Source organism: Hemitrygon akajei, chromosome 23 (assembly GCF_048418815.1).
Source record: "Hemitrygon akajei chromosome 23, sHemAka1.3, whole genome shotgun sequence".
Classification (NCBI taxonomy): domain Eukaryota; kingdom Metazoa; phylum Chordata; class Chondrichthyes; order Myliobatiformes; family Dasyatidae; genus Hemitrygon; species Hemitrygon akajei.
In genome coordinates, this window is record NC_133146.1 from 66494839 (window position 1) to 66518882 (window position 24044).

A 24044-nucleotide genomic window follows, 5' to 3' on the forward strand; every position below is an offset into this window, starting at 1 on the left:
TCATAATATTTCACAGCACAATCTCTTGATTCACAAACTTGGCAACTAGAAGCCACTATGGCAACTATTTTGCCTTTTCTTTTGGTACATTTACAAAATGGAAGTAAAGCTCGGAGCTAACAACAGATTGCAATGTGAAAGGTGCAAAAACATCTTGTCCAGTCAGGTCATCATGATGAATAAATGTTGTCATATACCATTTGCTTGCATTTTTCACCATTCCAACTACAAACTCCAATCCCAAATTGCCTCACAATATGCTACAAGGATATTAAAATGAACATTGAAAATTTATGCACAAGATTTATACAGATTTCAAAGATGTTAGCAGAGCTTAAAAAACACACAACTTAAGGAAATCACTGTGAGGATAAAGCTGGGTCACCCTATTCTAATGAATAGAGCATTAAGTTTAAGCATAAGCAATAATTAAGCATTAATATTATTCTGCTCTTTTACCCTCTTCTCGATCACCCTTAACAGGTGGAGCACGACGCTCTGGCTCGATTTTACGATCCTTTATTTCTCGGCGTTCACGGAAGTCTCTACGATCTCGGTCACCATCCCAGTCATCACGCCGAGGAGAATCTCTCCAACTACCACTCTCTTCAGAGCCACCACGTCTCCAAGGGCCTTCATCCCTGTCTCTGTATAGCAAAATTTATTACTGTTTATTTGAAATATTAATATAGTGAAAATGGTTACTCATGTATTTGTAGTTCAAAATGTTTGTTCCTATATCAATGTTTTGCTTTCCTGTTTACCTCCATTCAAACAAATATGTAATATGGTCCCAGGAGAAATCAATTTTCTTTCAGCTAATAAGTAAATTCTGTATCAATGGGTGCAAAACTGGTTGATCAATTCTGCAAGAACCCCACATGTTTAAAGCAGTATGTTGAGCTATTCAGATATTTGACTCTTTGTGCAGTTAATATCTTGTCTGTGTAGAGTTACGTAACCAGTGAGGTCAGTAGTAATGTTGTAGTAATTGGCCTTATACTTAGGGTTAAGCCAACAGTGAGGAAAGTCTGAACTGCTTGTCTTTTTGGTTCCCAAGTGGACCATACTTCTGTTGATGCTGGGTAAACAGCACCAGGCTTTCTTGCCTACAAACAACCTGCTGGATTTGCTTTCACAGTTCACAAGTTGACAGCTATTTAGCCACAGTACCAGAGGATGTTCATCTGGATTCTAACAATGGGAAAACAAAATAGCATGGATGAAGAAAAGAACCACTTTGTTTAAAAATGTACATCTGAACATTTCACTAAAAACTGTTAAAATACCTCAACAATTATTTTATAAAAAAATAAATAAACATGCTCTCAATACTTAAACATAAACCAATCTAATACATTTAAAGTAACTGCAGTTAGCAGATTGTCTAATAAGATGAAGGAAGATTGTTATTAATTCACAAGCTACAAACCTAAATGGCAGACGTCGATCCTGATCTCGATCCCGATCCAAGTCAGGCTCTCTATCCTTGTTATCTTCTGAAGACCTGATGTCTCTGGGTGGGGCCCAACTTTCTTCACGTGCTTTTTCTCTTTCTCTCCATCCACCGCCTCAAATTCAAAAAGAAAATTTTATTTCTTTCAGGTAAATTATACATTATATGGATGGAATTAATATAAACCACAACTGCCTCAGTGAAGCTAAATCCAGAAATAACAAGATATTTTGTACCAGGTCTCTCAAGTGGTCTCCATGGGCCAGGTCTTGAATCATCTGCACGCCGAGGGCCCCTATCATCATCTCGGCGAGGTGGTCTGTCATCATCCCTCCAAGATCCACGGTCATCATCACTTCTTCTAAACAACATACTCCGATCATCATCTCCTCTCCTGAACAGTGGTTCCTTATCATCATCCCGTCGGATTCTGTCCTCTCCTCGACGGAATGCAGGCCTTTCATCTTCAAAACCTCGGCTTTCTCCTCGGCGCCATTCTCTAAGTGGGGGGGGGAGAGAGGAATTGAACACAGGACAAATTGTTAGAAGATTTCACAATTTTACCCATCTGTAAAATGCAATATTTGAACCAGTGTGGAGAGAAAACTTTTTAATGAGACCAACAGCAAGAATGACAGTAGAGACCTTCCAGAGGGGAAAAGGACTCTGAAATGGGATGTCAAGAGTAAATTCATACATGTGAAAAGAATGAGATGCAGAGTATACTAACTGGTACAATTCTGAAGTCCAATAATATCAAGTGAATATTCAACTACATAACACCTGTATTTTGAAAATAGTAGGCATGCAGTTGAAGCTTAGAGTTATGTGGCTTTATAAATAGGTGTGAAACCAAGACAATATTGGCAAACTTTTAAAAGTCAATTGATCGACTCCATAAATTGGCTCGGTAAAATATTCAAACTACAGCATCCAGTTCAGGGTATGCAGTTTTAGGATGAAAGATCTTAAAAGGACTAGAAAATTACTAGGTATCAAGGATGGAAAATTCAGATGCACTGAAATACAAGAAACTGGATTCTTAAAATCAAGGGAATTGAGACAAATTTTTGATGAGGGACATTGATGGAATTGATGGGAAGGCCATGATCAGAGATCATGGTGTACTTGTTTATTTAATATAGAATATCCATACATTTTGCATAGTGATTAACACCATTTCACAGTTCTAGTTCAATATTGACCCAAGGGAATTGACAGAAATGAGTTAGTATTAATGGTCATCAACATGGTGTGCCAATGATCCTGTTCCTGTGCTAATATCCATAAATTATAGATATAATATTAAAATTAAAGCATCAGGCTATTGCTTGCAAGGAGATTGGGATATAAAACTAAAGAGGCCTTACTGAGATTGCACAGAATTTTGGCAGGCTCTCATATAAAATACTACTTGTAGTTGTGGTCTCTCTACCCAGAGAAGGAAACAGTTGTCACGTAGCTTATGAACACATTCATTAAATTGATTCCAAATAGGAAAAGATGACAAATTGAATGTATACTCATTGCTATTTTGAAGAATTCAAACATTAAGATCTTTCAGCAACTGACACAGTAGATGCTGAGTGGCTGCTTATTATTCCATCTATACAAATGGGACAGAGCAGTAGGACAAGAGATTGGTGATTTAGAACTCAGAAGTACAGCTGTCTACATAGAGGGCTACAGATGTTGTACTCTCAAAGCTGAGCTCAATGGATTATTGTATCTTCCTCAAAGGTAAATAAATTAGGCAAAAAAAACTCAGGAAAAATGCTGAACAATTCCACAGGTCAAGGGAAACCCACTGGGAGAAACAGAACTAAAAGGTCATTGACCTGAAATATTAACTGTTTCCCTCTTCACAGGTCTTGCCTGACTAGTTTAGTACCCCCAGCATTTTGTTTTTATTTCAGATTTCCAGCATCTGCAGTTTGCTCGTCTTCAGTTATAAGACGTGGAGACTGGTTGTAAATGTGGATGTAATGCAGGACCAATCTCAAAAAACCTTGCATGTTCTTGTCAATAACCACACGGAATTAAACAGTCTGGGGGAAAAAACGGGTAGTTGAACTTTAACTTTTAAAGGTATATCAGCAGATTATATTTGTAATTCAATGCCCAAAAAAGCCACAAGGAAAATTTTAAGTTACTTAAAAAGTCAAGGGTAATACTTCAAAGACAAAATGTAATTGGCCACAGAAGAGAGATTAATTGGATAATATTTTCAAAGAACGCACACACAGCTAGACACTTTGAGGACATTTACAATGATATGCAATTTGACAACTTGGTTACAAATCACAATTTTAATAGAACTACATACGCATCAGTTCCGCCACGTCTCCACTCAGAGTCTCTCTCTCCACGGGTATCCCTCCAGCTATCTCGTTCACCATCTCTGTCACTCCAGCGATTTAAGTCCTGATAAGAGTACATAACTGTCATTATTGAGGAATTGCAGTTTCCTTTCAAAATAAAGATACATTCTTTGAAATTCATTAATTTCAATTCTGATCATTCTTGAGCAGAATCCTATCGCAACATTGACAGTTCAAAATTAACCACTATGAAACTTGAAATTGTGAGTTATAGTCTCCAAGTTGATTTAAAAACCAATGGAGCAAAGTTTTTAACTGTAGCAAAAATGTGAAAGTTTTAATAATAATTTAGGGTTATTAATTCATAGATTGAATCTTATATCTTTCCAATTAGCACAAACAATTCCCCAAGAAGTCAGCCAAACAGCAACTTTAAGTGCCTTTGCATAGATGGCAAATTTCTTCATTCATCAAAACACTCCAACATGTTTTGACAGTCTAAGCAACATGATCTTCCTCCATGCACCCCCTACCCCAACCTTCAGATTCACCAATGATATAATCTTAACAGACCCGACGTGATTCCACGCTAAATTTTTGGAAATCTCAAACTGAAAATGTATCAGTCTCATGACTGCAAATCTGAGGCTTGAATATGCGATTGTCAAGTTTGATTCCATTCAAATGGATAAATACACATTATTCCCATTAGAACCCAAGAGACATGTACAATCTTAATCAACAGACTGGAATAATTATTTCAGTCATAAAGAAAATAGATATCACACGTTTTGAACTCTTTTGTTGCTATAGCACGAGTAGGAACAATGTGTTCTCACTTTCTGAAAGATAACAGTGAACAAATACAGATTTTAAATTGGAGCCACTACCTTTCTCCTAAGCTGATCATCAGCAAGTTTTCTTTCTTCTTCTTTACGACGTTCTCGTTCTTCAATTTCCAACTCTCTCTGGCGGCGTTTCCTTTCAGTTTCTTCCAACTTTCTGAGTTTTTCCTGGTATTCTCGCTCTTCTGCTTCCCGTTTCTCACGCTCAGTACGTTCCCTTTCTTCTCGTTCTACATCAAGAAACACAATTAGAAACCATGCTTTACAATAATTAATAGGTTTGACTCCTATGAAAATATCATAGATATAAATTCAAACCTTTTTTAAGCTTTTCCTCTTCCAGCCTCTGAGCTTCTTCTGCTTTTTCTATATAATAAATCCTGCGTCTTTCCTCTTTACGTTGTCGCTTACGTTCCTCTAAGCGCAGGTGCCGTTCCTCATTGAGCTTCTCCTGGAAATTCTTCAGTTTTTCCTTTTCCGGGGAAAGCAAAACACAAAATAAGGAAATAAAATCTATAACCAGTCACGGAGTAGTAATTTGATCAGTTCATTGCTGAAAAGTTGCATACAGAAAACCAACCAACCCTACAAAGATGTCAAATATCTACCAGCATGAAATTGCAACATGAAAAAATAACAGACCTCATACACAGTGCGGCGTGAAGCCATAAGCTTAGCCAGGAACAATTCTCGATCTTCTAACATTCTTGACATTCGATTCTTGTGTTCCAGTGCCTTCTCCCGCTCTACTTTCATGTTGGTGATCTGTAAATAACAACTTTGTACTTCAATTATGTACAACTGCACCTTTGTCACTTCAATCTCACTGGACTCTAAATTACAACATGAACAAATTTACTGGTGAATAATTGAAGTGTTGTAAAATTATATTACCCACCCTTTCTTCCTCTTGAAGTTCCCACAATTCCATGTCTTTTATTCGCTGTTCCTCAAAAGATTTCTTGAGCAAAGGTATTTCTTCTAATCTTTTAGCTCTTTCATAAAAATCAATCTGTACAAACAAAAACAAACTAAACTGAAGCATGGTCCAGCAATTTTCAAATGCAATTGACAATTTTAAATCATGTGCTCGCCAAATCACAGGAAATTAACCTTTATTACATCACAAATTTAAAATTCTAGTAGCTGGTTGGATAAATTTAACTAAGTTCCTCATAATCATCTTGGGCAGATAAGACCATAAGATATAGGAGCAGAAGTAGGCTATTCAGCCCATCGAATCTGCTCCACCATTCAATCACGGGCAAATCCAGTTCTTCCACTCATCCCCACTCCCCTATCACTGCCTTAAATACACCCAAATCCACAGACTTACACCCTCTAACTAAAGTAACTACTCCACATCTCTGTTCTAAGTAGATGTCCTTCAATCCTGAAGTGGTACCCTCTTGTCCTAGAATCCCCTACCATGGGAAATAACTTGGCCATATCTAATCTGTTCAGGCCTTTTAACATTCGGAATGTTTTTATGAGATTCCCCCTCATTCTCCTGAACTCCAGAGAATTCAGCCCAACAACTGCCAGACATTCCTCATACCCCTTCATTCCTGGAATCATTCTTGTGAATCTTCTCTGAACCCTCTCCAATCTCAGTACATCCTTTCTTAAATAAGAAGCCCAAAAGTGCACACAATACTCCATGTGGTCTCACGAGTGCCTTATAGAGGTTCAACGTCACATCTCTGCTCTTACATTCTATACCTCTAGAAATGAATGCCAACGTTGCATTCGCCTTCTTCACAACTGACTCAACCTGGAGGTTAACCTTTAGGGTATCCTGCACGAGGACTCCCAAGACCCGTTGCATCTCTGCATTTTGAATTCTCGCCCCATCTAAATAATGGTCTGCCTGTTTATTTTTTCCACCAAAGTGCATGACCATACACTTTCCAACATTGTATTTCATTTGCCACTTCTTTGCCCATTCCCCTAAACTATCCAAGTCTCTCTGCAACCTCTGTTTCCTCAACACTACCTGCTCCTCCACCTATCTTGGTATCATCAGCAAATTTAGCCAAAAATCCATTAATCCCATAGTCCAAATCACTGACAATTTCTAGGCAATTTCTAAAGTAAGTACATGTTCGGTATAGCATTGTGGGCCGAAAGACCTGTATTGTGCTGTAGTTTCTCTGTTTCTACGTTTTATATACTTAAAAAAGCTTTAGTATCTTCTTTGATATTGGTCGCCAGATTTTTATCTTTTCCTTCCTAATGACCTTCTTAGTTTCCTATTGCAAGTTTTTAAAAGCTTCCCAATCCTCTATCAACCCTCTACCTTTGGCTTCCTCTTGTAGGCCCTCTCTTTTGCTTTTACTTTGGCTCTGACTTCACTTGTCAGCCACTGTAATGTCCTTCCATTCAAAAATTTCATCTTATTTGGAATATATCTGTCCTGTACTTCCTTCATTTCTCGCTGAAACTTCAGCTATTGCTGCTCTGCTGTCCTTCCTGCTAGTGTCCCTTTCCAGACAACTTTGCCATTGCAATTTCCTTTATTCCACTGAAATACCAACACACTGAAATTTAGCTTCTCCTTCTCAAATTTCAAAGTAAACTCAATCATACTGTGATCACCATTCCCTAAGGGTTCCTTAACCGTAAGCTCTATCACCTCCGAATCACTGCACAACACCCAATCCCCTAGTCAGCTCAACAAGTTGTGCTAAATAGCCATCCCTTTGACATTCTACAAATTCTCTCTCGAGGTCCAGTACTGGCCTAGTTTTCCCCATCCACTTTCATGTTTTAACATTTCTAATAAACTACAAATGGGAGATATTTACCTATGACTCCATGTAATTTTCAGTATTTAATCTATTAAAACTATTAAGCAGAGTCAGATACGTCCAATACACAAATCATACTTTATCATTCTCATGGCATAATGCAGGACTTTCTCACCATTGTCAAGTGAATCTCTCTTTATACGTCACTATTATTGATTTATAATCTCATCCTTCAAGGTGTATTGATCATTCAAAGGCCAAAAGGCAGAGTACTTTCATCTATGTTTACTTTCCAGGTAAGAATGATCCTCTGCAAATCCCCACAATCTCTTATACCTTAGCTAAATCTGTATATTTTGTATCTGTATGAATATTTTTATTCATCTCTGATAAATGGAAATTTCATGAGGGTATCCCTTAACCCCTCGTTCCAGGAAAAACAAACCTAGCATCTTCAGTTTCTCTCCCCCCCATAACTGAAATGGCTACTGGTTTCAGGCATCACTCTCCCCCATTGCCAAACAATTTTTTGGATCCAAATTTCCAACTTGCTCTAGATCCCACAGGCTCCAACCTTTTTGGACTGGTCTCCCTTGTGGAACCTTATCAAAGGCCTTAATGAAATCCATGTAAATCAGTGTCACATTCCACAGTCATGAAGTCTCAAGTAAATATCATAGTTTTCTTTTACCACAATTATGTCAGCTTACCTTTTTTTCTTGATTTTTCAGACGTTCTTGAAGTTCCTTCTTTTCTTTCTCCAGTTGTTCAACCTGCTTAGCCATTATAAAATCCGGATCCAATTCTTCAAGGTCCTGTGATATATATGATCATACACCAAGCAGAAAAAATTTTTTAAAAAAATGCCTCACATTGATTGGAATGTCCTGATGTTGCCAGACAATAAGCACAACTCTTACATTGAAGATTTGTATAGCATTGAGTATTCCTACTCGAGTGCTAGAGTTAAACCAAAAGTAACTTTGAATCAAGAAATTTTGCCAATTTATGATGTAACGGGAACACAAAACTTACCACCAATAGCCAAAGCAAAATTATGAATGTTTACACAGGGAAGGAAAATAACCAAGGGAAAAGAGGAATATATAGATCAGCAAAGGTAAATGGGAGAGGACAAAAGTCGTAAAATGCATTTCGGCTAGTTTAGTCGTATGTCCCATTTACAGTGCTCAATATGTAAAATTACTGAAAAATGTAAACATGTAGAGCAGCATCTCACCTCAATGTCAATATCTTTAAATGCCTTAGCACCCAGTTCAGTTTTTTTGATTTGCTCCAACCGCTCCCGTACATGCTTCCGCTTGATGTTTTCATGTTCTTGCATGAGGCGCTCTTTCTCTCTCTCCTGAGCTTCTTGACGTAAACGTTCTTCTTCAGCTTTACGAACTTTCTGAAGCTCTGCTTCTCGCAGTTCCATTTCTTCCTTCTCTCGCTGAACATTTAGACTTTCCAAGCGCTCCTTTCGCTCTTCGATAGTTTGACGACGGGCAAGGATACGCTGATGTTCCTTCCTGGCATTCTTCAAGTAAGCACTGACAGCCTGCTGGTGCTGTTCCTCCTTCTCACTCTTGATGCACGAAACACAAACACAACAGGAAAAGGTACATCTATCAATGTTAGTGTTCACAGAACAGTACAAACTCCTGATACTTAATGTGAGCACAGAAGGCAAAACTCTTGAGCCTGTGCCAGACAAGGATGAGTTTGTAGATTTCAGGTGGAAGAATTTTAACGTGTTTTGAGCATCCAGGAGCCATGGAGGGTTGGGGAAATGTGGTGAACAAATCATCTCACAATTTCTGGTACAAATTGTGCCTTTATCTCCAAAAAACTAGCTAACATGTTATTTAAAAGGACCTTTGACCAAATAATTTCACATTTGGAGCGCCATTAGGCCATTTGGCCCATTGAGTCTTCTCCATTATTCCATCATGGCTAATCTAGACCATAAGACATAGGAGCAGAATTAAGCCATTCAGTCCATTGAGTCTGCTCTGCCATTCCATCATGGCTGATCCCAGATCCCACTCAACCCCTACACCTGCCTTCTCGTTGTTACCTTTGATGCCCTGACCATTCAGTAAACCATCAACTTCTACTTTAAATATACTCGTGGATTTGGCATCCACAGCAGTCTGTGGCAGAGCATTCCGTAGATTCACTATTCTCTGGCTAAAATAATTCCTCCTTACCTCCAGGTCTAAAGGGTCACCCCTCAATTTTGAGGATGTGCCCTCTAGTTCTGGACATCCTCACCACAGAGAAGGTTCCACCTCATCTAGTCCTTTCAACGTTCAGTAGGTTTCTAAAAGAAAACCCTGCATTCTTCTAAATTCCAGTTCACCATTTGGTCCAGGTGACACTTAATTCAGTTTCTCAAGAAACTTCTCTCTAATTATAGTATCTTCACACACTTCACGAACACTGACACCTGGAACTTTAACCCTACTGCTAGTGTTTTCCACAGTGAAGACTAGCACAACATACTCAGTCAGTTCGTCGGCCATTTCATTCTCCCCCATTGTTACCTGTCCAGCATTATTTTCCAGTGGTACAATATCCACTCTCATCTCTCTTTTAAACTTTATGCATCTGAAGAAACTCTGGGTAACCTCTTTACTATTGGCTAGCTTATTTTCGTATTGCATCTTTACCCTCTTAATGACTTTTTTAGCTGCTTTCTGTTGGCTTTTAAAAGCTTCTCAAACCTCTAATTTTCACTATTATATAAAGACCACAAAACCGAGGAGCAGAACTATTTTGCCCATCAAATCAGCTCTGCCATTCAATCATGGCCAATCCTTTTTCCACTCCTCAACTCATGCCATGTCCAATCAATCTCTGCCTTAATTACACCCAACAACCTGGTGTCCACAGCTGCCTGGTAACATATTCTACAACAGACAGACAGACATACTTTATTGATCCTGAGGGAAATTGGGTTTTGTTACAGCCGCATCAACCAAGAATAGTGTAGAAATATAGCAATATAAAAACCATAAATAATTAAATAATAAAAGTTAATCATGTCAAGTGGAAATAAGTCCAGGACAAGCCTATTGGCTCAGGGTGTCTGACACTCCGAGGGAGAAATTGTAAAGTTTGATGGCCACAGGCAGGAATGACTTCCTATGACGCTCAGTGTTACATCTTGGTGGAATGAGTCTCTGGCTGAATGTACTCCTGTGTCTAACCAGTACATTATGGAGTGGATGGGAGACGTTGTCTAAGATGGCATGCAACTTGGGACAGCATCACTCTAGCACACTCTGGCTGAAGAAATTTCTCCACATCAGCTTTCAATGGACGCCCCTCTATCCTGAGGTTGTGCCATCTTGCCCTAGACTCCCCCACTATGAGAAACATCCCTTTCCAAATCTACTCTGTCCAGGCCTTTCAACATTGGAAAGGTTTCAATGAAATCCACCCTCATCCTTCTGTACCTAGAACCATCAAGCGTTCCTCGTATGATAACCCTTTCTTTCCTGGGATCATCCTTATGAAGCACCTCTGGACCCTCTCCAATGCCAGCACATCTTTTCTTAGAGGAGGTGCCCAAAACTATACACAATACTCAGGGTGCAGCCTACTAGTGCTTTATAAAGCCTCAGCATCTCTTGTATTCAAGACCTCTTGAAATGAATGCTAACATTGCATTTGCCTTCCTCACCACCGACTCAATCTGCAAGTTAATTTTCAGGGTGTTCTGCACTAGGACTCACAAGTCCTTTGCATCTCAGATTTTTGGATTTTCTCCCCGTTTAGATTATAGTCTGCACATTTATCTATCCTACTTGTAATCTCCTCAAAGAATTCCAATAGGTTCATCAGGCAGGCTTTCCCCTGAAGAAAGCAATGTTCACTTTGTCCCATCTTGTCCTGTGTCACCAAGTAATCCATAACCTCATCCTTAATAATCAACTCCAACATCTTCTCAACCACTGAGCTCAGGCTAATTTCTCTATAATTTCTTCCCTGCAGCCTTCCTCACTTCTTAAAGAGGAGAGTGATATTTGCAATTTTCTAGTCCTCTGGCACCAGGCTAGAGTCTAAAGATTTTTGAAAAGTCATTGCTAATGCCTCCACAATCTCTACAGCTTACTCTTTCAGAACCCTCGGGTGCAGTTCATCTGATCCGAGTGACATGTGTACCCTTTGGTCTTTCAGCTTTTTGAGCACCTTCTCTCTTGTAACAGAGACTGCACCCACTTCTCTTCCTTCACATCCTTTAACATCTTGCACAGTGCTAGTGTCTTCCACAGTTAAGACTGATGCAAATTACTCATTTAGTTTATCTGCCATCTCACTGTCCCCGTTATTTCTCTGGCCTCATTTTCTAGCAATCCTATATCCACTCTCATCACTTTTTTCTTAACATATTGAAAAATATTATGTATGATATCCTTGCCAGCAGCTCCTTCCAATTTGCTTTGGCCAACTCTTTTCTCATACCACTATAATTTCCTTTGCTCCACTGAAATACTACATCATATTTTATTTCTTCTCTTTCAGATTTCAATTTGAACACAATCATATTGTGATCACTAAGGGTTCGTTTATCTTAAGCTCCCTGATCACCTCTGGTTCATTACATCACACCCAATCCAGTATTGCTGATCTCCTAGTAGGCTCAACAACAAACTGCTCTAAAAAGTCTTCTCTTAGACATTCAACAAACTCACTCTCGAGATCCAGTACCAACCTGATTTTCCCCAACTGACCTGCAAGTTAAGATCTCCCACGGACATATTATTGCCCTTTTGACACATCTTTTTTATTTCTTATTGAAATCTGTGGTCCACATCCCAGCTACTGTTGAGAGACCTACATATATATAACTGCCATCAGGGTCCCTTTTCCCCTTGCACTTTCTTAACTCAACTCACAAGGATTCAACATCTTCCAATCCCATGTCACTGATTTGATGCTATTGTTTACCAGCAGAGCCACGCCACCTCCTCTGCCTCCCTTCCTATCGCTATGATACAAAGTGTAATCTTGGACATTCAGCTCCCAACTATAACCATCCTTCAGCCATGATTCAGTGATGGCCACAACATCACACCTGACCATCTGTAATAGTGCAACAAGATCATCCACTTTTATTTCTTATTCTCCGTGGATTGAGAGTACACCGAGTACTTTTTTTGCTACCCTTTCCGATTTTTCATCTTAATGCACTGATACTCACCCTGCTGGCTGCAATTTTACCCTTTAATCTGCCTGCCTTTCCTGATAATCTGACTGCATGTTAACTTCGCTTTTTTACCATCCATCGTATCCCAAGTCCCTTCATTCCGGTTCCCAGCCCCTTGCCAAATTAGTTTAAACTCTTCCCAACAGCTCTAACAAACCTGCCCACAATAATATTGGACCCCCTCTGGTTCAGGTGCAACCAATCCCTTTTGTGCAGGTCCTACCTCCCCCAGAAGCAATCCCAATGATCCACAAACCTGAAGCCCTGCTCCATGCACCAACTGTTCAGCCATGCATTTTTCTACACTCACTGACACATGGCACAGATAGCAATCCAGAAAAATACTATCCTGGAGGTCCTGCTTCTCAGCTTTCTACTGAGTTCTCTAAACTCTCTCATAACGACCTCATTGCTTTTCCTTCCCATGTCTTTGGTACCAATATATAACAAGACAGCTGGCTGCTCTACCCCTCTCTCCAAAATGCTGTGGATGTAATCTGAGACATCCCTGATCCTGGCATCTGGAAGGCAACATACCATTTGGGTATCCCGTTCATGTCCACAGAATCTCCTGCCAATTGAGATCCCCTATCACCACTGCTCCCCTATTATCCCCCTTTACTTTCTGCCCACAGACTCATGTTCAGTGCTAGTAACCTGGTCTCCATAGCATACACCTGGGAGGCCACCCCCCACAAAAGTATTCAAAACAGTATACTTATTTTTGAGGGTAATGGCCACAGGGGTGCTCTGCACTAACTGCCTATTTACATTTTCATTTTTCCTGACAGTCCCCCAGCTACTCGCCTCCTGCAACTTTGGGATGACCATTCCCTGTAACTTTGATTATCTCCTCACACTCCCATATAAGCAGGTCATCCATCTGCTGTTCCAGATCCCGAACACTGTCTTCAAGGAGCTGCGGCTGGATGCACTTCACACAGATGTAGTTAGCTAGGAGACATCCAGCATAAAGAACACACGACAGCCATTTAATGCACCGAGTACAGCAAAAGAGAGCAGGAAAAAAGCTAGGGAATCTTAACAGAACAATACACACAAATGCTGGAGGAACTCAGCAGGCCAGGCAGCATCCATGGAAGTACAGTTGACTTTTCAGGCCAAAATCCTTTGGCAGGACTGAGCTACTCCAGCGTTTTGTGTGTTGCTCAGATTTCCAGCATCTGCAGATTTCCTCGTTTGGAATCTTAACATAGAAACATAGAAAACCTACAGCACAATACAGGCCCTTCAACCCACAAAGCTGTGCTGAACATATCCCTACCTTATAAGTTACTAGGCTTACCCATAGCCCTCTATTTTTCTAAGTTCCATGCACCTATCCAAAAGTCTCTTAAAAGACCATATCCATCCGCCTCCACCACTGTTGCCGGCAGCCCATTTCACGCACTCACCACTCTCTGCGTAAAAAACTTACCCCTTATATCTCCTCTGTGCACTTATATCTCCTCTGCCCACTTGTGGCAGCCATATCAGCCCTGGGGAAAAGCCTCTGACTACCCACATGATCAATGCCTCTCATCATCTTATACACCTCTATCAAGTCACCTCTCATCCTCCTTCGCTCCAAGGAGAAAAGACTGAGTTCACGCAACCTGTTCTCATAAGGCATGCTCCCCAATCCAGGCAACATCCTTGTAAATCTCCTCTGCACCCTTTCTATGGTTTCCACATCCTTCCTGTAGTGAAGCAACCAGAACTGAGCACAGTACTCCAAGTGGGGTCTGAGTGGAGTCCTATATAGCTGCAACATTATCTCTCGGCTGCTAAATTAAATTCCACGACTGATGAAAGCCAATACATCATACGCCTTCTTAACCAGAGTCAACCTGTGCAGCTGCTTTGAGCATCCTATGGACTCGGACCCCAAGATCCTCCACACTGCCAAGAGTCTTACCATTAATATATATTCTGCCATCATATTTGACCTACCAAAATGAACCACTTCACACTTATCTGGGTTGAACTCCATCTGCCACTTCTCAGCCCAGTTTTGCATCTTATCAATGTCCCACTAAAACCTCTGACTGCCCTCCACATTATCCACATTCTAACAACCTTTGTGTCATCAGCAAACTTACTAACCCAGCCCTCCACTTCCTCATCCAGGTTATTTATAAAAATCACAAGAGTAAGGGTCCCAGAACAGATACCTGAGGCACACCACTGGTCACTGACCTTCATACAGAATATGACCCGTCTACAACCACTCTTTGCCTTCTGTGGGCAAGCCAATTCTGGATCTACAAAGCAATGTCCCCTTGGATCCCATGCCTCCTTACTTTCTCAATAAGCCTTGCATGGGGTACCTTGTACATCTAATGCTCTTCCTTCACCAATGTGTTTAGTCACATCCTCAAAAAATTCAATCAGGCTTGTAAGCCACGACCTGCCTTTGACAAAGCCATGCTGACTATTCCTAATTATATTATGCCTCTCCAAATGTTCGTAAATCCTGCCTCTCAGGATCTTCTCCATCAACTTATCAACTTAAGACTCACTGGTCTATAATTTCCTGGGCTATCTCTACTCCCTTTCTTGAATAAGGGAACAACATCCACAACTCTCCAATCCTCCGGAACCTCTCCCATCCCCATTGATGATGCAAAGATAATCATCAATGATTAACAGAAACCCTGTCTTTGGCTTTTATGTTGGCTTTGACTTCTCGTTAACCGTGGTTCTATTATCTTTCCTTTCGAATACTTCTTCCCTTTCAGGAGGTACAAATCCTGTGCCTTCCAAATTGCTTTCAGAAATTCCAGCCATTGCTGCTCTGCCACCATCCACACCAGTGTTTTTATCCAGTCAATTCTGGTGAATACCCCTAATTCCCTTTATACCACTGTAATACTGATACATCCGATTTTAGCTTCTCAAACTTCAGATTTGATTATTTTATGATCACAATGATATGAAGTACTTACAAGCAAATGTGCTGGCTTAACAACTTGAATAGCTCTGGCTAATGCAGCAGACATTGCAGTGAGCTGGCTTCTAATTTGCTCCGAGGGCATAGGTTGCAAGAAGGGACCCACTGGTGAATCTTCTCGTGGAGAATAGTTAAGGTCAGTGCCAAAACTCAAAGTACGGGTAGAGTGATCTATGCGAACCTAGAAAGGGGGAGGAAAAGAATAGAGAACATTTTCCCTTCTTAAGGTATTCAAGTAATATTGTACAGCGTAAATTTTTAATCCAGTATGGTTTTAATAACTTAAGGTTTTCATGACAATTGTACATTTTCCTGAGCATTCTGCCAATCTCCTGTTTCCATGGATGTGCAAAAATCATGGGATGTGTATGATCAAGAATAGTTTTTGTTGATATTCCATTAAGATGACGCCTAGATAAATCTGAATATTCTGTTCTAGTTACACAAATCACCCATTTACAATTCTTCTTTGAATTAAGCTACAAGCAGATTGAAAATTAAAGTTACTCAGTGCACAGTTGTTTGGAATCATATTAATTGAAAGGAACATATGCAGGAGATCAACATGAACTTATATACAAACCCCATTTCCAGAAAAGTTGGGATATTTTCCAAAATGCAGTCAAAACAAAAATCTGTGATGTTAATTCACGTGAACCTTTACTTAACTGACAAAAGTACAAAGAAAAGATTTTCAATAGTTTTACTGACCAACTTAATTGTATTTCATAAATATACACAAATTTAGAATTTGATGGCTGCAACACTCAACAAAAGTTGGGGCAGAGTTAAAATAAGATTGAAAAGTGCACAGAATATTCAAGTAACACTGGTTTGGAAGACTCCACATTAAGCAGGCTAATTGGTAGCAGGTGAGGTATCATGACTAGGTATAAAAGTAGCGTCCATCAAAGGCTCAGTCTTTGCAAGCAAGGATGGGTCGTGGCTCACCCCTTTGTACCAAAATTCGTGAGAGAATTGTTAGTTCAAAAGGATCATTTCCCAACACAAGATTGCAGAGAATTTAGGTCTTTCAACATCTACAGTACATAATATTGTGAAAAGATTCAGAGAATTCAGAGACATCTCAGTGCATAAAGGGCAAGGTCAGAAACCACTGTTGAATGTGCGTGATCTTCGAGCCCTCAGGCAGCACTGCTTAAGAAACCGTCATGCTACTGTGACAATTATAGCCACCTGGGCTCGGGAGTACTTCGGAAAACCATTGTCACTTAACACAGTTCTGTCGCTGCATCCAGAAATGCAACTTGAAACTCTATTATGCAAGGAGGAAGCCATACATCAACTCTATGCAGAAACGCCGGCGAGTTCTCTGGGCCCGAGCTCATCTCAGATGGACCGAAAGACTGTGGAACCGTGTGCTGTGGTCAGATGAGTCCACATTTTAGCTGGTTTTCGGAAAAAACGGGCATCGAGTTCTCCGTGCTAAAGACGTAAACAACCATCCTGATTGTTATCAGCGAAAGGTGCAAAAGCCAGCATCTGTGATGGCATGGGGGTACATCAGTGCCCACGGCATGGGTGAGTTGCATGTATGTGAAGGTACCATTGACTCTGAGGCGTATATTAGGATTTTAAAGAGACATATGTTGCCATCAAGGCGACGTCTCTTCCCGGGACGTCCATGCTTATTTCAGCAGGACAATGCCAGACCACATTCTGCACGGGCTACAACAGCGTGGCTTTGTAGACCCTGAGTGCGTGTGCTTGACTGGCCTGCTGCCAGTCCAGATCTATCTCCTATTGAAAATGTATGGCGCATCATGAAGAGGAGAATCAGACAACGGAGACCACGAACTGTGGAGCAGCTGAAGTCTTATATCAAGCAAGAATGGACAAAATTTCCAATTGCAAATCTACTACAATTAGTATCCTCAGTTCCAAAATGATTAAAAAGTGTTATTAAAAGGAAAGGTGATGTAACACAATGATAAACATGCCTCTGTCCCAACTTTTGTTGAGTATGTTGCAGCCATCAAATTTTAAATTTGTGTATTTTTACAAAATACAATTAAGTTGGTCAGTAAAACTATTGAAAATCTTTTCTTTGTACTTTTGTCAGTTAAATAAAGGTTCACGTGAATTAACATATCACAGATTTTTGTTTTGATTGCATTTTGGAAAATATCCCAACTTTTCTGGAAATGGGGTTTGTACATTGTTCAGTACAAATCCAAGAGAAAAAATTTCAATTTATTTCCAATGTGCAAAAACAGTAATTGCTTTGAAGAGGAACAAATAATTCCAGACTTGTATCTTGCACTTCAAAAACTAAAGTCAATATTTGAAATCTAACAGAACATGAACATAACTGCACCAATCATTATATGTAGTTACTGGGATTACCTGCAAATCACAGTGTCTAGCTGCATCAACAATAGCACGTTCCAACTGGAAAGTATCAGCAAATGGAATCAAGGAAGCCAATCGCGTAAACTCAATACTTTGATATATTTGAGCAACCTGTGGCAAGCAAAATATATCAAAATCAAACAGAATTAGGTAAAAGCTTTTTGCCATGTGTTATGCTTTGACTAACATTTACCTGGTTACAGCCAGATACTGTTTTAAAAATGAGGTACTTGATATTTACTTGGTATGAATTTGGAGTGTATTCCACTGCCATTTGATCCAAAGGAGGAGTTGAAGATCAAAAATATTAAAACTTTTGAGACACGCTGCAGCTCACATACAGTTCAGTGATAATATCAGCCTAGTCACATATCTATATAATATGCATTATACAATGATACAAACTATTTTTTAAAGCATATACCTGCAACCTTCTCACTGGGCTCAGATACAAACTCAGCCCGTTAGCTGACTGCTAACAGCTACATGACTCAGCAGAGAGAATGTCACCTTTCATAAACATGTATGTTTTGGGTTAGTATGATTTGGTCCAACCAAAGAGAAATGTCGTGATGTTCCAATTAAAGAAACCTTGAATAGAGCGAATGCTGTGCGAATACCAGTCATACACAATTATCAGTCGGCAAGAAATAACAATCGTACACTGGATAATATTATAAAGAGAGTATATTTACCAATTTCAGCTTTATCAAACAGTTAATAGGAAAAGGAAAAGGAAAATAAAAAGGGTCAATTACATGTTAGCCAGTCCATTGTGCACGTAACTGTTGGAGCTATTCGGGGCTGTATCTCTTACTCTCGTGCTGGACCCATAGACCACATGAAAGCACCAACCACAATGAACTTCCCTCGAAGTCCATGTCAAACACCCTGGCTCTCCCTCCTCAGAGCCATTCATCTGCACAAAGCACTTCCTGCGACAGGAACTCACCTCCCAATGGCATTCTGCAGGTTTCCCATCCCGCTCCATAGCCCCCGTCAAAAGACCCAAAACCAGACTGCTATCCTTCAGAAAACTCTTCCCCACAGCTCTCTCAAACCTTCACTCACATCCACAATTCTGATTGGCTGACTCACATTCCCAAGTTGGACAACAAGGGTGCCTACGTCAGCCAAAGCTAAAAGACACTTTCCTGCATGGTACACTGCTTTTACAGAAAACTGCTAACATAAACTACCTCACAGCAGAGCAGAAGAAATCTTAACCAGGGAATTACATACTCAAAGATATTTATTTAAATGACCATCGTGCCAACAGGCTGCAGCCTACTATTCTTAGTGTACGGAGGGGACTGGCAGTTACGGCAACATGATCAAGCCATCTGCTAATTAACCTCCGTCTTTACTTTAGCACACTAAAGATATCACTGCTCTCAAGACAGATAGCAAGATATCAAAATGTGCTGCCAGAGGAACTACGTTCTATCAGGAAAATGATAAACAACTTATCTCCACTTCAATTAGCATATCAATGCTATGTATCTTTTTAAAACCCTTGCTCAAAAATCATTTGATCTCTAAACTGAAAATATTAATTGGCCCAAGTTTCAGTTTTTCCCTAATTAAGAGTTCTAGGCTTTTAAAACAATGAACATTAGGGAAAAACAAACTTCCTGATTTTACTCCTTAAAACTAAAACTGGGACAGTTTATTTTCCCTTAACATCTAAAAAGGAATAATATTTGTATCTATACTTCATCACATTAAGTTGTACAGTCTTGATTAAAGCAATCATCCCCTTCAAAAAGGTAAAGGAAAACATTTAACTGGAATGACAACATGTGAAGAAACTCTTACATTGCCAAATTATTTCTAAAAGTTTCAAATGCACAATAGGAAAGTCAAATGTAGTTCATTATCTTGGTAACACACAAGATGACAGCAAGAGTACAAGTTCCTAATGAATATTTGATACAATGGCAAATTGGAGACCAGTTTAAAACTAAAACGTAGTTCAGCTGAAAATAAGCTGCTTTTTTTTTTAATTGTTTGTGGTGAACATCAGTAATCTGGTCCCAAAGACCAGAAGACAAATAAATATGCTGAAAGAAAAAATCCTAATATTTTACAAAAAGGTGGTCAATGTTCTTTAAAAATAAGAATATTGTGCTTTATTTCCAAATATTACTAGTAAACTAAGTAATTAGGAAAATAATTGGGATAGCAAGCTCAACTACACATTTAAAACCGGTGTGACCATTTCAGCTTACTAACTTTTCCACAAAACCAGCAGTATTCCCATATATCTCTCAAGTTGTATAAACAAAACCTAACTTCAAAATTCTTAAATAGAAAACATGCTATTGAAATATTACAGTGATGGAGGAAGGAAAAAAGGCACAAATTTGCACATTTATCCTGGCGGGGAGGTTTGCTAAGGCTACTGGGGAGAGCTTAAACTAGAATTGCTGGGGGATGGGAACCGAACTGAAGAGACTAGGGAAGAGGAGGTTGGCTCACAAATAGAGAAAGCTTGTAGATAATGCAAGAGGGAGGATAGACAGGTGATAGAGAAGGGACGCGCTCAGACCGAAGGTTTGAGATGTGTCTATTTTAACGCAAAGAGTGTTGTGAACAAAGCGGATGACCACAGCCTGGTGGTTGGGGACCACTGCCTTAGACTGTGGATCAGTACTTGGGAGATATGATGTGGTGGCCATGATAGAGACTTGGCTGGGTCACTGACAGGAATGGTCACTTCAAGTGCCAGGTTTCAGGTGTTTCAGAAAGGACAGGGAGGGAGGCAAAAGAGGTGGGCATGGCACTGTTTATCAGAGATAGTGTCACGGTTGCAGAAAAGGTGGACGCCATGGAGGGATTGTCTACGAAGTCTCGGTGGGTGGCGGTTAGGAACAGGAAGGGGTCAATAACTTTACTGGGTGTTTTTTTTTGTAAATAGGCCACCCAATAGTAACAGGGATATCGAGGAGTAGATAGGGAAACAGATCCTGGAAAGGTGTAATAATAACAGAGATGTCGTGATGTGAGATTTTTAGATGGGGTGGAGTAGGTTTCTTGACACAATATGTAGATAAGCCTACAAGAGGAGAGGCTATACTTGATTTAGTATTGGGAAATGAACCTGGTCAAGTGTCAGATCTCTCAGTGGGAGAGCATTTTGGAGATAGTGATTATAATTCTACCTGCTTTACAATAGCATTGGCGAGAGATAGGAATAAACAAGTTAGAAAAGCATTTAATTGGAGAAGGGAGAATTATGAGGCTATCAGGCAGGAAATTGGAAACTTAAATTGGAAACAGATGTTCTCAGGGAAAAGTATGGAAGAAATGTGGCAAATGTTCAGGGGATATTTGTGTGTTGTTCTGCATTGGTACATTCCAATAAGACAGGGAAGTTATGGTAGGGTACAGGAACCATTGTGTACAAAGGCTGTAATAAATCTAGTCAAGAAGAAAAGCTTACAAAAGGTTCAGAGAGTGAGGTAATATTAGAGATCCAGAAGATTATAAGGCTAACAGGAAGGAGCTTAAGAAGGAAATTAGGAGAGCCAGAAGGGGCTATGACAAGGCCTTGGCAGAGAGGATTAAGGAAAACCCCAAGGCATTCTACAAGTATGTGAAGAGCAAGAGGATAAGACGTGAAAGAATAGGACCTATCAAGTGTGACAGTGGGAAGTGTGTATGGAATCTGACCAAAATAGCAGAGGTACTTAATGAATACTTTACTTCAGTATTCATTATGGAAAAGGATCTTGGTGATTGTAGTGATGACTTGCAGCAGACTGAAAAGCGTGAGCATGTAGATATTAAGAAAGAGGATGTGCTGGAGCTTTTGGAAAGCATCAAGTTGGGTAAGTCGCCGGGACCAGATGAGATGTACCCCAGGCTACTTGGGAGGCGAGGGAGGAGATTGCTGAGCCTCTGGCGATGATCTTTGCATCATCAATGGGGACGGGAGAGGTTCCGGAGGATTGGAGGGTTGCGGATGTTGTTCCTTTATTCAAGAAAGGGAGTAGAGATCACCCAGGAAATTATAGACCAGTGAGTCTTACCTCAGTGGTTGGTAAGTTGATGGAGAAGGTCCTGAGAAGCAGGATTTATGAACATTTGGAGGTATAATATGATTAGGAACAGTCAGCATGGCTTTGCGCTACAAGCCTGATTGAATTTTTTGAGGATGTGACTGAATCCATCGATGAAGGAAGAGCAGTAGATGTAGTGTATATGAATTTCAGCAAGGCATTTGACAAGGTACCCCATGCAAGGCTTATTGAGAAAGTGAGGTGGCATGGGATCCAAGAGGACATTGCTTTCTGGATCCAGAATTGCCTTGCCCACAGAAGGCAAAGAGTGGTTGTAGACCGGTCATATTCTGCATGGAGGTCGTCACCAGTGGAGTGCCTCAGGGAACTGTTCTGGGACCCTTACTCTTCATGATTTTTATAAATGACCTGGATGAGGAAGTGGAGGGATGGGTTAGTAAGTTTGCTGATGACACAAAGTTTGGAGGTGTTGTGGATAGAGTGGAGAGCTGTCAGAGGTTACAGCAAGACACTGATAGGATATAAAACTGGGCTGAGAGGTGGCAGATGGAATTCAACCCAGATAAGTGTGAAGTGGTTCATTTTGGTAGGTCAAATATGATGGCAGAATATAGTATTAATGGTAAGACACTTAGCATTGTGGAGGATCAGAGGGATCTTGGGGTCCGAGTCCATACGACGCTCAAAGCAACTGCGCAGGTCGACTCTGTGGTTAAGAAGGCGTATGGTGTACTGGCCTTCATTAATTGTGGAATTGAATTTTGGAGCCGAGAGGTAATGCTGCAACTATATAGGACCCTGGTCACACCCCACTTGAAGTACTGTGCCCAGTTCCGGTCGTCTCACTACAGGAAGGATGTGGAAGCCATAGAAAGGGTGCAGAGGAGATTTACAAGGATGTTGCCTGGATTGGGGAGCATGCCTTATGAGAATAGGTTGCGTGAACTCAGTCTTTTCTCCTTGGAGCGAAGGAGGATGAGAGATGACTTGATAGAGGTGTAAAAGATGATCAGAGGCATTGATCGTGTGGGTAGTCAGAGGCTTTTTCCCAGGGCTGAAATGGCTGCCACAAGTGGGCACAGGTTTAAGGTGCTGGGGAGTTGGTACAGAGGAGATGTCAGGGGTAAGTTTTTTTACTCAGAGAGTGGTGAGTGCGTGGAACGGGCTGCCGGCAACAGTGGTGGAGGTGGATATGATAGGGTCTTTAAGAGACTTTTGGATAGGTACCTGGAGCTTAGAAAAATAGAGTACGAATAGAGAAAAAATAGGTAAGCTTAGTAATTTCTACGGTAGGGACATGTTCGGCACAACTTTGTGGGCCGAAGTGCCTGTATTGTGCTGTAGGTTTTCTAAGTTCTATTGTAGCATCATTATAATTATTGAAATTTCCAGCTCCACATATTCTGTGCTGCAATTGTATCCATCTGTAATAATTGGTGTGCAGCCTTCTATCCTTCAACAATTCAAATTTCAACTATTTCTAGACAGCTGAAAACATTAAAGAATCTATTTTTAACTCAGGTTGCTTACATTCAGCTACAATTCAAATAGCTAAATTCTTAAATAAATCAACCTGACCACACAGGCACCTGTTGAAGAAGTCGAAGGATAGTGTTGTTCTGCAAGTGAGGCACATAGTGCTGAAGTTCAGGTTCTTTTTCTGACTGATCTCGAACCCAATTGAGAACCTGAAAAACAAAGTTAAGGATGCCAGGTCAACCCAGTTAAACAACTCAGTGTTACGCACTTAGCAATGATACAAGCAGAAAAATGCTATAAGACTCCTCACAATAAAGAACTAATTTTAAAAAAACCAATTACTCATTAAGGTCATTTATTTAAATGATCATCAATAAGAATGCTTAAACAGATTGGGATGCTAAATGTATGGAGGGGACTGGCAGTTATGGCAATGTGGTTAGACCATCTGCTAATTAACCTCCAGCTTTACTTTAGCACAATGAAAATATCACTGCTCTCTGGGACTAAGAGCAAGATATGAAAATGTGCTGCCAAATACAGGAACAAACTATATTATTAAAATAGGTTGCCCACCCCCAACCCTCTCTACCACTGAGTTCATCTACATGGAGAACTGTCGCA

The 24044-nt window shown here is 40.2% G+C and overlaps 1 protein-coding gene and 1 non-coding gene across 2 annotated transcripts in view; both read right to left on the minus strand.

The window, feature by feature from the left end:
* Positions 1 to 24044, minus strand: part of eif3s10 (eukaryotic translation initiation factor 3, subunit 10 (theta)) — a 63114-nt gene that overhangs the window by 1069 nt on the left and 38001 nt on the right. The window contains exons 9-21 of the mRNA XM_073027867.1: positions 23531 to 23629; positions 17911 to 18027; positions 15539 to 15724; positions 8613 to 8960; positions 8083 to 8187; positions 5521 to 5634; positions 5265 to 5387; positions 4941 to 5094; positions 4668 to 4852; positions 3783 to 3880; positions 1693 to 1955; positions 1433 to 1571; positions 460 to 647 (exon numbers count right to left, since the gene is read on the minus strand). Coding sequence (XP_072883968.1) covers positions 460 to 647; positions 1433 to 1571; positions 1693 to 1955; positions 3783 to 3880; positions 4668 to 4852; positions 4941 to 5094; positions 5265 to 5387; positions 5521 to 5634; positions 8083 to 8187; positions 8613 to 8960; positions 15539 to 15724; positions 17911 to 18027; positions 23531 to 23629 — 2119 coding nt within the window. The remainder of the gene's footprint in view (positions 1 to 459; positions 648 to 1432; positions 1572 to 1692; positions 1956 to 3782; positions 3881 to 4667; positions 4853 to 4940; positions 5095 to 5264; positions 5388 to 5520; positions 5635 to 8082; positions 8188 to 8612; positions 8961 to 15538; positions 15725 to 17910; positions 18028 to 23530; positions 23630 to 24044) is intronic.
* LOC140715528 (small nucleolar RNA SNORA19) lies at positions 19214 to 19343 on the minus strand. The gene has a single exon (XR_012096154.1). It is a non-coding gene; the product is annotated as a small nucleolar RNA SNORA19 (small nucleolar RNA).